This window comes from Sphaerodactylus townsendi, linkage group LG14 (assembly GCF_021028975.2).
Source record: "Sphaerodactylus townsendi isolate TG3544 linkage group LG14, MPM_Stown_v2.3, whole genome shotgun sequence".
Taxonomy (NCBI): domain Eukaryota; kingdom Metazoa; phylum Chordata; class Lepidosauria; order Squamata; family Sphaerodactylidae; genus Sphaerodactylus; species Sphaerodactylus townsendi.
In genome coordinates, this window is record NC_059438.1 from 24,113,697 (window position 1) to 24,129,128 (window position 15,432).

Sequence of the window (15,432 nt, forward strand, 5' to 3'; positions counted from 1 at the left end):
GTGGGGGGGGGGGGGGGTGGGGGGGGGGGGGGGTGGGGGGGGGGGGGGGTGGGGGGGGGGGGGGGTGGGGGGGGGGGGGGGTGGGGGGGGGGGGGGGTGGGGGGGGGGGGGGGTGGGGGGGGGGGGGGGTGGGGGGGGGGGGGGGTGGGGGGGGGGGGGGGTGGGGGGGGGGGGGGGTGGGGGGGGGGGGGGGTGGGGGGGGGGGGGGGTGGGGGGGGGGGGGGGTGGGGGGGGGGGGGGGTGGGGGGGGGGGGGGGTGGGGGGGGGGGGGGGTGGGGGGGGGGGGGGGTGGGGGGGGGGGGGGGTGGGGGGGGGGGGGGGTGGGGGGGGGGGGGGGTGGGGGGGGGGGGGGGTGGGGGGGGGGGGGGGTGGGGGGGGGGGGGGGTGGGGGGGGGGGGGGGTGGGGGGGGGGGGGGGTGGGGGGGGGGGGGGGTGGGGGGGGGGGGGGGTGGGGGGGGGGGGGGGTGGGGGGGGGGGGGGGTGGGGGGGGGGGGGGGTGGGGGGGGGGGGGGGTGGGGGGGGGGGGGGGTGGGGGGGGGGGGGGGTGGGGGGGGGGGGGGGTGGGGGGGGGGGGGGGTGGGGGGGGGGGGGGGTGGGGGGGGGGGGGGGTGGGGGGGGGGGGGGGTGGGGGGGGGGGGGGGTGGGGGGGGGGGGGGGTGGGGGGGGGGGGGGGTGGGGGGGGGGGGGGGTGGGGGGGGGGGGGGGTGGGGGGGGGGGGGGGTGGGGGGGGGGGGGGGTGGGGGGGGGGGGGGGTGGGGGGGGGGGGGGGTGGGGGGGGGGGGGGGTGGGGGGGGGGGGGGGTGGGGGGGGGGGGGGGTGGGGGGGGGGGGGGGTGGGGGGGGGGGGGGGTGGGGGGGGGGGGGGGTGGGGGGGGGGGGGGGTGGGGGGGGGGGGGGGTGGGGGGGGGGGGGGGTGGGGGGGGGGGGGGGTGGGGGGGGGGGGGGGTGGGGGGGGGGGGGGGTGGGGGGGGGGGGGGGTGGGGGGGGGGGGGGGTGGGGGGGGGGGGGGGTGGGGGGGGGGGGGGGTGGGGGGGGGGGGGGGTGGGGGGGGGGGGGGGTGGGGGGGGGGGGGGGTGGGGGGGGGGGGGGGTGGGGGGGGGGGGGGGTGGGGGGGGGGGGGGGTGGGGGGGGGGGGGGGTGGGGGGGGGGGGGGGTGGGGGGGGGGGGGGGTGGGGGGGGGGGGGGGTGGGGGGGGGGGGGGGTGGGGGGGGGGGGGGGTGGGGGGGGGGGGGGGTGGGGGGGGGGGGGGGTGGGGGGGGGGGGGGGTGGGGGGGGGGGGGGGTGGGGGGGGGGGGGGGTGGGGGGGGGGGGGGGTGGGGGGGGGGGGGGGTGGGGGGGGGGGGGGGTGGGGGGGGGGGGGGGTGGGGGGGGGGGGGGGTGGGGGGGGGGGGGGGTGGGGGGGGGGGGGGGTGGGGGGGGGGGGGGGTGGGGGGGGGGGGGGGTGGGGGGGGGGGGGGGTGGGGGGGGGGGGGGGTGGGGGGGGGGGGGGGTGGGGGGGGGGGGGGGTGGGGGGGGGGGGGGGTGGGGGGGGGGGGGGGTGGGGGGGGGGGGGGGTGGGGGGGGGGGGGGGTGGGGGGGGGGGGGGGTGGGGGGGGGGGGGGGTGGGGGGGGGGGGGGGTGGGGGGGGGGGGGGGTGGGGGGGGGGGGGGGTGGGGGGGGGGGGGGGTGGGGGGGGGGGGGGGTGGGGGGGGGGGGGGGTGGGGGGGGGGGGGGGTGGGGGGGGGGGGGGGTGGGGGGGGGGGGGGGTGGGGGGGGGGGGGGGTGGGGGGGGGGGGGGGTGGGGGGGGGGGGGGGTGGGGGGGGGGGGGGGTGGGGGGGGGGGGGGGTGGGGGGGGGGGGGGGTGGGGGGGGGGGGGGGTGGGGGGGGGGGGGGGTGGGGGGGGGGGGGGGTGGGGGGGGGGGGGGGTGGGGGGGGGGGGGGGTGGGGGGGGGGGGGGGTGGGGGGGGGGGGGGGTGGGGGGGGGGGGGGGTGGGGGGGGGGGGGGGTGGGGGGGGGGGGGGGTGGGGGGGGGGGGGGGTGGGGGGGGGGGGGGGTGGGGGGGGGGGGGGGTGGGGGGGGGGGGGGGTGGGGGGGGGGGGGGGTGGGGGGGGGGGGGGGTGGGGGGGGGGGGGGGTGGGGGGGGGGGGGGGTGGGGGGGGGGGGGGGTGGGGGGGGGGGGGGGTGGGGGGGGGGGGGGGTGGGGGGGGGGGGGGGTGGGGGGGGGGGGGGGTGGGGGGGGGGGGGGGTGGGGGGGGGGGGGGGTGGGGGGGGGGGGGGGTGGGGGGGGGGGGGGGTGGGGGGGGGGGGGGGTGGGGGGGGGGGGGGGTGGGGGGGGGGGGGGGTGGGGGGGGGGGGGGGTGGGGGGGGGGGGGGGTGGGGGGGGGGGGGGGTGGGGGGGGGGGGGGGTGGGGGGGGGGGGGGGTGGGGGGGGGGGGGGGTGGGGGGGGGGGGGGGTGGGGGGGGGGGGGGGTGGGGGGGGGGGGGGGTGGGGGGGGGGGGGGGTGGGGGGGGGGGGGGGTGGGGGGGGGGGGGGGTGGGGGGGGGGGGGGGTGGGGGGGGGGGGGGGTGGGGGGGGGGGGGGGTGGGGGGGGGGGGGGGTGGGGGGGGGGGGGGGTGGGGGGGGGGGGGGGTGGGGGGGGGGGGGGGTGGGGGGGGGGGGGGGTGGGGGGGGGGGGGGGTGGGGGGGGGGGGGGGTGGGGGGGGGGGGGGGTGGGGGGGGGGGGGGGTGGGGGGGGGGGGGGGTGGGGGGGGGGGGGGGTGGGGGGGGGGGGGGGTGGGGGGGGGGGGGGGTGGGGGGGGGGGGGGGTGGGGGGGGGGGGGGGTGGGGGGGGGGGGGGGTGGGGGGGGGGGGGGGTGGGGGGGGGGGGGGGTGGGGGGGGGGGGGGGTGGGGGGGGGGGGGGGTGGGGGGGGGGGGGGGTGGGGGGGGGGGGGGGTGGGGGGGGGGGGGGGTGGGGGGGGGGGGGGGTGGGGGGGGGGGGGGGTGGGGGGGGGGGGGGGTGGGGGGGGGGGGGGGTGGGGGGGGGGGGGGGTGGGGGGGGGGGGGGGTGGGGGGGGGGGGGGGTGGGGGGGGGGGGGGGTGGGGGGGGGGGGGGGTGGGGGGGGGGGGGGGTGGGGGGGGGGGGGGGTGGGGGGGGGGGGGGGTGGGGGGGGGGGGGGGTGGGGGGGGGGGGGGGTGGGGGGGGGGGGGGGTGGGGGGGGGGGGGGGTGGGGGGGGGGGGGGGTGGGGGGGGGGGGGGGTGGGGGGGGGGGGGGGTGGGGGGGGGGGGGGGTGGGGGGGGGGGGGGGTGGGGGGGGGGGGGGGTGGGGGGGGGGGGGGGTGGGGGGGGGGGGGGGTGGGGGGGGGGGGGGGTGGGGGGGGGGGGGGGTGGGGGGGGGGGGGGGTGGGGGGGGGGGGGGGTGGGGGGGGGGGGGGGTGGGGGGGGGGGGGGGTGGGGGGGGGGGGGGGTGGGGGGGGGGGGGGGTGGGGGGGGGGGGGGGTGGGGGGGGGGGGGGGTGGGGGGGGGGGGGGGTGGGGGGGGGGGGGGGTGGGGGGGGGGGGGGGTGGGGGGGGGGGGGGGTGGGGGGGGGGGGGGGTGGGGGGGGGGGGGGGTGGGGGGGGGGGGGGGTGGGGGGGGGGGGGGGTGGGGGGGGGGGGGGGTGGGGGGGGGGGGGGGTGGGGGGGGGGGGGGGTGGGGGGGGGGGGGGGTGGGGGGGGGGGGGGGTGGGGGGGGGGGGGGGTGGGGGGGGGGGGGGGTGGGGGGGGGGGGGGGTGGGGGGGGGGGGGGGTGGGGGGGGGGGGGGGTGGGGGGGGGGGGGGGTGGGGGGGGGGGGGGGTGGGGGGGGGGGGGGGTGGGGGGGGGGGGGGGTGGGGGGGGGGGGGGGTGGGGGGGGGGGGGGGTGGGGGGGGGGGGGGGTGGGGGGGGGGGGGGGTGGGGGGGGGGGGGGGTGGGGGGGGGGGGGGGTGGGGGGGGGGGGGGGTGGGGGGGGGGGGGGGTGGGGGGGGGGGGGGGTGGGGGGGGGGGGGGGTGGGGGGGGGGGGGGGTGGGGGGGGGGGGGGGTGGGGGGGGGGGGGGGTGGGGGGGGGGGGGGGTGGGGGGGGGGGGGGGTGGGGGGGGGGGGGGGTGGGGGGGGGGGGGGGTGGGGGGGGGGGGGGGTGGGGGGGGGGGGGCGTGGGGGGAGGGGGGGTAGGTGGGGGGGGGGGGGGGTGGGGGAGGGGGGGGGTGGGGTGGGGGGGGGGTGGTGGGGGGGGGGGTGTGGGGGGGGGTGGGGGGGGGGGGGGGGGGGGTGGGGGGGGGGGCGGGGGGGGGGGGGCGGGGGTGGGGGGGGGGGGGGTGGTGGGGGTGGGGGTGGGCGGGGGGGGGGTTCGGGCGGGGGGGGCGGGGGGGTGGGGGGGAACATCTGGAGTGCCAAAGGTTCGCCACCACTGCCCTGAGGTCTTCCGACTGTTCCCAAGTTAGACTCGCTTTCCGTGAGCAAAGATTTATTTTTCGTTTTAGGGCAGTAAATTGCTTTGCCGCCCTTTCTTCTAACATACGTAGTGAAGAAAGTTGTAGGACTGCATCCTGTAGCCATTTTTAAAAGTAGTAAAAACATCCCATTATCTACAGTGTGTGTGTAAATGAAAATAAGTTTGCCCTCCTGGCTATTAAAAATGCCCTTTTGAGCACACTTGACATATTTTAGTGTTTGGAGGGATCGGTATGTTTGCATCATTGCTTAGAAAGTCTTATCAATATCCAACTGGGAAAGGTAACTTAAAACTGTGATTTAAATTCCCATGAATGAGTCCACCTATCAGCTAGACAGGTAATCTTGAACAAGATACTTTTTGGTTTTCCTTTCCTCCATTCAAGTATCTTGTTCTTAACCTTTCAGGGGTCAAGCCTTCCGGGCACGTCGTTCTTAATTTTTGCCCAGCGCCTCACGTGTTTGCTTTATAAATAATAAACCGTTTGGGCCACATATGGAATAGCGACTGGGGAGGGAGGGGCCTGTTACGCAGTCTCTACCGCCGCTGCCGGCAGAGTTGGCCTGATCGTGTCCATTTAATTGGGTCCCAGAATTCAGAAAGGTGCTCAGGAGCAGCAGGAGCAGAAGGCCATTGCTTTCACATCCTGCATGTGAGCTCCCAAAGGCACCTGGTGGGCCACTGCGAGTAGCAGAATGCTGGACTAGATGGACTCTGGTCTGATCCAGCTGGCTAGTTCTTATGTTCTTAGAATTGAGCTTTCTGTGATGTGGCTTTTTTATTTCAAATGGTCCGTTGCAACATCTCCGAGGGCTGCTCCCCAGCCTTCCTGTGCGCCCGCTGGGGTTGATTCAACCAAGCAGAGCTGCTCTTGCATATGAGGCAAGCAGTGTGCAACCTGGATTCCTTTGGTGTTTGCTGTTGGGCATCGGATGGCTTCTCTGAGCCTGTCTTTTGCTTGTTCAACTGTTGCCAAGAGGACGGCTTTCCTTGGAGCATCAGTTAACTGTGCCTCATTCCTGAGGCTAATCTGTCTTCCAAGAAGCTGCTGAGTGTTAATTATGGGCTTGGGTAGCGCTTATGGCAACGAGAGTGAGAGAGATGGAAAGTCCCCAGTTCCAATCTCACCCCTGACCTGAATCCAGCCACGCACAGTCTCCTGTCTGCAGTCGCCTGCCTTACCGCGCAGGGGCATTGCAAGGATTTTAGAGCGAACGTGCGCAGAGGTTTTTGGACAGTGCTACTCGGATCATGCAACTCTTTTGTTTTTCCTTCCACTCTGTCCCAGGTCCTCGCGACAGGAAGCTCGGGGCAAGGATCTCTTCGCCCAAGCAGGACCGCCAGCGGGGCTCAAATCCCAAACCCTCCCCTGCTCAGACCGACAAGTGAGTTTCGCTCGTGGTTCTCAGCCGGCTGTTTTTTGGCTGCTCCACCTGGCTTATCCCTGCAGGCTCTTTGAAGGGCTGCCTTGTCTTTGGCAGCGGCTGATAGCGATCTGACTTGGCAGGGAACCTCCTGCAGGAAGCTGCGTGGGCTCCCCTTGTTCTGGAGGCGGCTGGATTCCTTTCCCCAGTACGTGTGTCGTGTGCCTACTCACAGGCAGGGCGGCAGAAGGGTGGAGCTTTCCTCCTTGTCAGAGGACTCTGGTCGCAGGTGGGAGGATTCTGAGCAGCATCCATTATTGCCCGTGTTCAATCCCCACTGCTCCTTCTCTGCTCGTCTCTGAGCTGTGGCGAAGCAGCAGTGCCAGCGCTTCGGACAAGATCTTCCAAGCTGCCGTGGGTCTTCCTGGACGCTCAGGCATCCTGCTGCTGTAGGACGGATGCTGTCCGCTCAGCCAGACTGCCGCTGTGCCCGAGTGGGCGGCTCCCGGGCCTGCTACCGTGCCTTGACTCATGGGCGTTGAGTATGACCCTCGGGCAGTGGTTGTGTAACACCGGTCGTGTCTGAAGACATGATGCAAACCCAGTGAGTGCAGGCCAGGCGAGCACTTGCTTCCTGGCTTGGGTGTGACGTCACAAGGCATTACCTGGAAGGCAGAGCTTTCCTCCGCAGAGATGCTGCACAGGGCGGTCCTTCCGGAAAAGGAGGAGCCGGGATATTGGTAGAGCTGAATAACCCACATTTGGGTTTACCGTTTGCTCAAGATTTTTTTAAACTGTTTTTGTGTGACTGTTTTCCTTTCGGCCTCCTGATGAAAGGTTCTGGGAAGGTTGCACACTTAACAGGCTAACGTAAATTTACCCACTTTGTGCCAGTTCAGTGACTTTTCGGTAAAATACCACGCATCAGCCAGGTGAACACAGTGACGAAGTTAGAGCCCCGCATCTCAGTCACGTTCGTGCTCCCAAGCTTTTTGAGTCGCCCCCGTAGTGGTTTGCACAGGTGTCGTTTCTCTACAGCTGCTTTGACCAGTCCCAGAGGTGGCTGCTCACCAGGAGCACAGCATCCTGGATGTCAGGCCCACAAACTGGCCCCCCGTAGGCTTCCCTTAAGTTTTGCTGTGCAGCGAGCTTTAAACCTGCTTGGCGCTTCTGACACCTATTTCTGAAACAGCTGGTTTCTCCAAAGCAACAGCCTCTGAAGAATGTTTCACCAGGATCCCCAGACAGCTGAACCTTCTCTTTCAGAATTTGTAGTCTTGATAATGAAAAGCTAGGAGAGTTCAGAATTCATCATATTTCACTTGAATGGTTGGAACCAGATTTTTGTTTCTCCCACCTTTGGAAGGGGTGGGGGGTGTTCACAGGGGAATGTATCCTACCACAGTCGAGCATTTCTGTTTGCAGAAGGGAGGGACGGTGATTCCTGCCAATTTTCGTTTTCCACTGCAGAGCCTTTGCCCAAAATTAGAAGTGAAGGGGCTCAGTGGGCCACTGCGAGTAGCAGAGAGCTGGACTGGATGGACTCTGGTCTGATCCAGCTGGCTTGTTCTTATGTTCTTATTTTCTTAGTGGGCCCCAGAAAAAAAGGGGGAAATAGCAAAATTCATCTCTGCAGACAGTTGCATAGAGACCAATTTATCTCAAAACTTTCTTCAGGATATATACATATCATGTAAAAGTGGAGAGTGCTTTGGGGGTAGGGTAAATACTGTTGGAATGCCAGACTTCTTGGAATAAATTCTGTGCTGTGAATGTTGAATTCCTCCCAGCAAATCCAGGGAGGGATCATGGCTCAGTGGTAAAGCACCAGTTTCACGTTTCAAATTTTTTTTAAAGCAGAGCGCCTTCTTCCCAGAACCAAGAGGGTCAGTGGCTCCGCTGCCACAGACTATTCCTCGCTTAGTGGGGTGCTGTGTGGTTTCCGGGCTGTATGGCCGTGTTCTAGCAGCATTCTCTCCTGATGTTTCGCCTGCATTTGTGGCTGGCATCTTCAGAGGATATTCCTCGCTTAATTGGGAACCAGCCATTTCCTGCCATCCCTTCTCTTCCTCCTCCTCACTGCTGTGTCCCTTTTTCTGCCCTAGGAAGCGTCCACCTTCTCCCCAGTCCAAGAGCAAAGTCACGAGCATCCCGGGCAAGGGAGCCGATCCTGCCCCCCCAGCTGCTACTGCAAAATCGGGCAAGTCCAGCACATTATCGCGGCGGGAGGAACTCCTGAAGCAGCTCAAGGCCGTGGAGGACGCCATCGCCCGCAAACGGGCCAAGATCCCCGGGAAAGCATAGACTTCATCGGCCCGCCCCAGATTAGAGACTGCTCTCTGTGTTTTTATAAATAGCGTACAAGCAGCCACTTCGGATTCTGCAGTTCTGTTTTTTTTTTTCTTTTGGCTGTGATCCTTTTTAAAAAAATAAAATGTGGGGGGGGAGAAGAGAAGTTTGTCAGCTGCAAAAAAAAACAAAACACCACCACCACCTTCTGGATTTGAGGCTGCTCCCTCAGTCTTCCTTCCCAACCCACACGTTGCTGGCACCGCGGCACAGGCGAGCCGGCCAACCCTCTGGGTGTGTTTCCATGGTCATCGGGCACAACAGACTGAACAGCACCTCTGCCAGCCGCCCCCGCCCTGCCCTGCTCTCCTGTCTGCTAGCTATGAGCCGTATTCCGTAGTTAGCTCTGCTGTCTGTGGGGTGTCTTCAGCATTGCAGTTCTGCCTCCTGTGCAAGGAGAGAATCTGAAACCACCATCGCCTTCCGGAAGCGTCTTTACCCGCCCCCCTCCCCTCCACAGGTTGTCTCTCTTGCCTCCCTTTCTACCTGATCCCCTCCAGGAACTAAATCAATTTGCATAGAAATCCTCTGAAATGGAAGTTTGGTCGGAAGATCCCCAGTGTCTTTTATTTTAAACAAAAGATTGTTTTAGTTGGATTAAAAGAAAAGGCAAAAGTCTTGTCAAGATGTGTGTTTCAGAAGGAGGGCCATTTTTTTTTGAGGGATTACACTGAAAATAAAGTATTTTGATAAACAGTTCCTCTCCTTCGGCCTTTTCTGTTGCTGTCCCCAGCTCTGCCTTGAGGTATCCAGCAACATTTACCCTTTACCATTTGGTGGTATGTGTCGTCGCCCCCCCACCCCACCCAACCCCCAGTCTTTCTGGTAATTTTTCCTCTGTGGGTTGATCTGACTATGCAAAATAAGATGTATTTGTCCTTGTGCACCTGGGAGGGGGGTAGTAAACGAGGGAATCGGTCTGTTCCAAAACAGTTCTTCTGTAGCTGCTAGAAAACTGAAAACATCTCTCTGACGAGCGGTTCTGAGCCGCTCAAGCATTTTCTATAGGCCAGCTTTTGCATGAAAGATTCTGTTTGGCGGTTTCTGCTTTGTCACTGGCAGCCATCAGCTGCTCCTCAGCGGCCTCGCCCCCTCTCGTGCCAGCTCTCAGCCAATCAGCCTCATCACAAGAGGGGACTCTTCTGCCGCGCCCTGGTTGCTCAGGCAGAACCTTCCAGACAGTTCCAAGGAGGGCTAGTTTCCGTACGGACACGCTGGCCCCTGCACAGCCTGAGCCATAGTGGGTGCCCCGGGGCAGCCATGACACTGTAGGCGTGGAAATGGACAGTTTATCTCTTTAAATCATAGAATCATAGAGTTGGAAGAGACCCCAAGGGCCATCAAGTCCAACCCCCCTGCCATGCAGGAACACACAATCAAAGCACTCCTGACAGATGGCCACCCAGCTTCTCTTTAAAAAACCCCAAAGAAGGAGACTCCACCACACTCCGAGGTAGTGCCTTCCACTGTCGAACAACCCTGATGGTCAGGAAGTTCTTCCTGATGTTTAGGTGGAATCTCTTTTCCTTCACCTTGAACCCATTAATCCTGGTCCTGGTCTCTGGAGCACCAGAAAACAAGCTTGCTCCTTTGCCAACATGACATCTCTTCAAATATCTAAACATGGCTATCATGTCACCACTTAACCCTCTCTTCACCACACTAAACATACCCAGCTCCCTACGTCTGTCCTCGTAGGATATGGATTCCAGACCTTTGACAATTTTAGTTGCCCTCCTCGACCCATTCCAGCTTGTTAATATCCTTCTTGAATTGCGCTGCCCAGAACTGTACAGAATCTTGTCTGGACGTTCCCAGAGGGTTAGACTGGGAAATCGGGTTTCCTCAGTTCTTACTCTAAATATGGGAACGCCACAGGGCTGTGTGTTGAGTCCTTTACTGTTCACCCTTTATACATATGATTGTACTCCTGTCTATCATAGTAACACCATTATCAAATTTGCTGATGACACAACGGTGGTGGGGCTCATCTCTGGAGGGGATGAGTCTGCCTATCGGAATGAAGTGGACCGACTGCTCTCATGGTGCAGGGAAAATAACCTGGTTCTTAACACTAACAAGACAAAGGAGCTCATAGTGGACTATAGAAGGAATAGCTCAGAAATTCAGCCCTTGACTATAAATGGAGATCAAGTGGAGCGGGTGGCTAGTTTTAAATTTCTGGGCGTTATGATTAAAGAGGATTTGACCTGGGGAGTACAGACTGCCGCGGTGGTTAAGAAAGCCCAGCAAAGACTGTACTATCTGAGACTTTTAAGGAAGCAGCAACTGGATGGAAAACTCCTGGTGTCCTTTTACCGCTGTGCTATAGAGAGTGTCCTAACCTACTGCATCTGTGTATGGTTCTCCAGTTGCACAGTGGCGAATAGGAAGGCGCTCCAAAGGGTGATCACCACTGCACAAAGGATTATCGGCTGCCCTCTCCCCTCCTTGGAAGAAATCTATAATGCCCGAAGCCTAAATAAAGCCCAAAATATTCTGAGGGACCCGTCTCATCCAGCACACTCTCTTTTTAAACTGCTACCATCTGGCAGACGATACAGGGCCCTCAGAACTAGGACAAAGAGGTTTAGAGACAGCTTCTACTCTAGAGCTGTGGCTATGCTAAACTCCGCTGCTTCATATTGATGTATTTGGGGCTGTGTAGGGATGGGTGGAGGATGATGATGTATGAGTCTGAAATTGTGTGCATCGAGGAATGCTGCTGTAAATTTCGTTGTGCGTGCACAATGACAATAAAATGCTTATGCTAGAATATTCCTGGTGAGGTCTAACCAATGCAGAATAGAGAGATACAATTACATCTCTCGATCTAGACACAAGACTCCTATTGATACAGCCCAGAATCACCTTGGCTTTCTTGGCCGCTGCATCACACTGCTGACTCATGTTCGGTTTGTGGTCTACTGAGACTCCCAAATCCCTTTCACATGTAGTGTTGTCAAGCCAGGTGTCACCCATCCTATATCTGTGCATTTCATTTTTTTCTGCCTAAGTGTAGAATCTTACATTTATCTCTGTTGAAATTTCATTTTGTTTCTTTTGGCCCAGTTCTCCAATCTGTCCAGGTCATTTTGAATCCTGTCCTCTGGGGTATTAGCTGCCCCTCCTACTTTGGGGTCATCTGCCTGCTAGCAGTGCCCGCTGCTTCCCTGGGCAGATGAGCTCCAGAGCGGCTGGCACAGATTTGGAGGTTTGCCTTCCTGTTGGCTGGGGGCACCATGAGAAAAGGCGATAGCAGAAATCTAACAGAGTGGTTTTTTTCCCACTCTAGGAATGCAGCAAAGGACAAAGCTGCACCTGTTGGATGTCATAGCTAGACTCTATGGTGCATCAGCTCCTCCCCCCGTTTTTTTCAAAATAAAAAGCAGCAGGTGTTCCACTGCCTTGGAACTGGGGACCACAAGAAGGATGTGAAATTGCCAATGCTGGGAAAGGTGTCGGCCAGCCAAAGCCTGTCCATTCTTGCCTAATTTGGGAGTACTGGCCTTCCGGTGCACAACACAGCCCAGGAAGCATGGAGTGGGTGATGTCACCTGGGGGGCCCTCAGGTAAGAGGGGTGTGGCTTTTGTCAGGGCCTGATTGGTTGCCAGCCCATGTATGCCTCTTAAGACAACTGCCTGTCCAGCCAGTGATCAGAGGTGGGATCCAGCAGGTTCTCACAGGTTCCCGAGAGTAGGCTACTAATTATTTGTGTGTGCCGAGAGGGGGTTACTAATGGGTGATTTTGCCACGTGATTTTTGCCTTAGTTGCGCCCCTCCTCAACAGCAGTAGCGCGCAGAACTTGAAGCAGTCTAGCCGGAGGTGCACCGGCGTGTGTGGCAGCCTGCGCCTGCGTGCATTCGTTTCCCGTCCAAGGACCGGCGCAGCGGCTGCGTCCTTGCCACAGCCCCGCCCAGAAATGCCCCACCCCTGGGATGCCTGGCCATGCCCCCATCATGCCCTGCCCAGCCCCACTGGCGCGATGCCACAGTTTGAATCCCACCACCATGGGAACCTGTTACTAAAATTTTGGATCCCACCACTGCCAGTGATGATAGGCCTTGGTTGGACCTGCCAAACAGCCCACGGCAGCTGAAATACCACAAGCCCCTTGGGTGGGTCTTTGGGGAGGCAGAGCCAGCCAAGGGGGGAGGGGGAAGGCCAAAAGACAGCTGATTTCATGTCTCAGTGCTGTACTGAATTAAAAGCAGGCAGTCAATGCAGTTAAAATAAATGCACAAAAATGCCCCGCAAATCTGGAAGGTCAGTACTCATGTTACAGAGGTCGAAGCTGTGCCAAAAACTTTCTCAATCGTGTAAGTGAGGAAAGATTACGATTCTCTTATCAATAGGCAATTAGCACAGATTGGTCAAGCTGTATTCTCAGTGAACAAACAAGACATATGATCATATTCTAGTTTATTTGATCACAGGTCTGAAGTCATCATGAAATCCTAGTTGGTATAATAATACATAAGAACATAAGAACAAGCCAGCTGGATCAGACCAGAGTCCATCTAGTCCAGCATTCTGCTACTCGCAGTGGCCCACCAGGTGCCTTTGGGAGCTCACATGCTGTTTGAAAACAAAATAAGAGTAATAGTTCCCTGCTATCTATACCAACACAGGGTGTGTTCATGAAGATAAGACCACAAATGTTTTAAAATCCAGCCAGCACACAAGAATAGACCCAAAAATCCCATTTAAGAGAAGGAGGCTTTAAACTCACTGGCTATAATAGTGCTCAGTATTTACATATTTGTTTTCTATTTCCTCCATTTGGGGGAAAGGGGAGGGGGCTGTGACCAGGAATACGGCTTTCCTGAGCCCCCCCCCCAAGCAACATTGCGGAAAGGGCGAGATTTGAACAGGTGACCCTGTGTATTGGTAGCACTGCTGAGCCACTCGTTCAACTCTTTTTTCAGATAAGTTCATAAATAATTAATTCTTAACAATTACTATAGGATACTCAAGACTTTGTGCAGCTTATTCTATTTTTTATTAAACGTACACCCCCCACCCAATTCCTGGCCAAAGGTTGCTTTTACACATGCGGTTAAAATCATCCATCAACGACATACATAAATTAATTCTACAATAATTTTCCAGCCCGATTCTAAAATACAGTTCCTATAAAGACGGCAAAACAATCAATCAATCTGAGTCTCAAATAACTCATCCCCTGTCTCTGAGACCTCGTGGCTTAGCCAGTGGATTAACTGGCCATAAACGTTATGAAAACTTTTTCGTGCAATCCAGTCACAACTGACTTATGGTGATCTTGTAGGGTTTTCAGCACAAGCTACCTTCAGAGGTGGTTTGTCATCCCTTGCCTTGGGGTCACGACCCTGGAATTCCTTGGAGATCTCCCATCCAAATACTACCCAGGGCAGCCTCTGCTTAGCATCAAGAGCGGATGTGATCAGCCTATCTGGGGCTCATTCCGCACATGCAGAATAATGCACTTTCAAACTGCTTTCAGTGCTCTTTGAAGCTGTGTGGAATGGCAAAATCCACTTGCAAACAGTTGTGAAAGTGGTTTGAAAACACATTATTCTGCGTGTGCGGAAGGGGCCAGGTCAAGGTAATGAAAACTACAAGGGCTTTGCCCAACAAAGCACAGGGAGGTCCTTAAGCATGTCAGAAAGCACAGGGAAACTCATTCCAACACCCTTAGTAGCTTCTTTGGGTGCTAGTGGGCTAGTAGGAGAGATGCTAATAGACGGGGCCAGGGCTGGGGGCTTGGCAGGTTCAAGACCCATCATTTCAAGTTGAAAAGCAATTGTCTTCCTTGAGAAACACAGATTTCATTGGCATGAAATGTCCTGATTCTGTAGCAAAATATAGATAGATGAAACCAGTGGTGGGATCCAAAAATTTTAGTAACAGGTTCCCATGGTGCTGGGATTCAAACAGTGGCGTAGCGCCAATGGGGCTGGGCGGGGCATGACGGAGGCGTGGCCAGGCATTCAGGGGGCGAGGCATTAATCATTTCTCTGTTACTGTAAAAAACTCTTACTGTAAAAAAAAAGTTCCTAATTTCCAGCTGGTCTCTTTCTGTCCATAATTTAAACTCATTACAGCAAGTCCTATCGTCTATTGCCAACAGAAACAACTACTTCTCCTCTAATTGACTGCCTGTCAAATACTTAATACTTTCAAATACTTAATTTTGTTTCTAGAAATCAAAAGAAGGATACTTTCCTTAAACAAGGAACTTTACCATATTTCTAAAAAATGTTTTTAAAACAGCCCAACAGGGAGAATTATCCTGTTTTCTACCTTCGCTAACCAGCCACATAGGAAACAACAGGACTTTATGATTTTTGGACCGAATGGAATTTCTAACGGAAAAGCAGACCCAATTAGTAACCCCCTCTCGGCACACACAAATAATTAGTAACCCACTCTCGGGAACTGGTGAGAACCTGCTGGATCCCACCTCTGGATGAAACCCAGCACTATGCCAGCCACAGATGCAGGCGAAACGTCAGGAGAGAATGCTGCTAGAACACGGCCATGCAGCCCGGAAACCACACAGCACCCAAACTATGCTAAGAGTTGGACAGTGTGGTTACAGTGATGGACCAGGGGTGGAGAAAAAGAAATATTATGGCCTGGGCCTTAGAAGACCGTATGGCAAGCCTCAAGGGGCAAAGCATCCCAAAGGCAAATCTCCACTCAGTCACACAGTGCACAGGTGGCCGGGGCCGATCACTTCCTCTCAGCCCAGCCTACCTCAAAGGGTTGTGAGGAGGATAAAAATGTAAGTGAATGGAACTCTGTACTCCACCCGGAGTTCCTTGCAGGGAAACAGAATGAACTTGGCTTTGCATCCAGGCACCAATTCCAGCGTTCAGAGCCCTCAGCAGAAGATTTATGGTTCTAATGAGCTCTTCCTCCTGCACTGAAATGGGATTGGGCGCTGCGGCTCCCAGACCACGTGGAGGGATTTTCCCTGCACCGGAGAAGGTGGGATCATGTGACCGGCCCAGTGGGTGAGTGAGTGACACACAGCTTGCAGAAGAGTGGCAGCTTGCAGGTCCGGTTTCCGAGGATCCCGTGACCCAAAAAGTTCATCTCGGCCTGACTTTTCACCTACATCCAAGATCAGTGCAAGAGTTATTAACCCTTTGAGCGACGGCTCCTGTATGTCTGTGAGGTTGCACCTGATGTGAGACTAGAGGCCTCTTACAATGGGGGGCAACAGGGCAGCAAGTTCCCCCCTGGTCTCCAGTGTGGAATGAGGGGTAGGGCTGCCAGCTGCAGAATGGGAAACTGTTGCAG

General features: G+C 61.6%; 1 protein-coding gene across 1 annotated transcript; it reads left to right on the forward strand.

Moving 5' to 3' along the window:
* The first annotated feature begins 5,663 nt into the window (after positions 1-5,663).
* On the forward strand, positions 5,664-8,836 carry LOC125443245 (zinc finger CCCH domain-containing protein 18-like). The gene is made up of 2 exons (XM_048515226.1): positions 5,664-5,812; positions 7,897-8,836. Exons 1-2 carry the CDS (start codon positions 5,679-5,681, stop codon positions 8,093-8,095), a joined length of 333 nt encoding a protein of 110 aa, XP_048371183.1. The 5' UTR covers positions 5,664-5,678; the 3' UTR covers positions 8,096-8,836.
* The last annotated feature ends 6,596 nt before the right edge of the window (positions 8,837-15,432 follow it).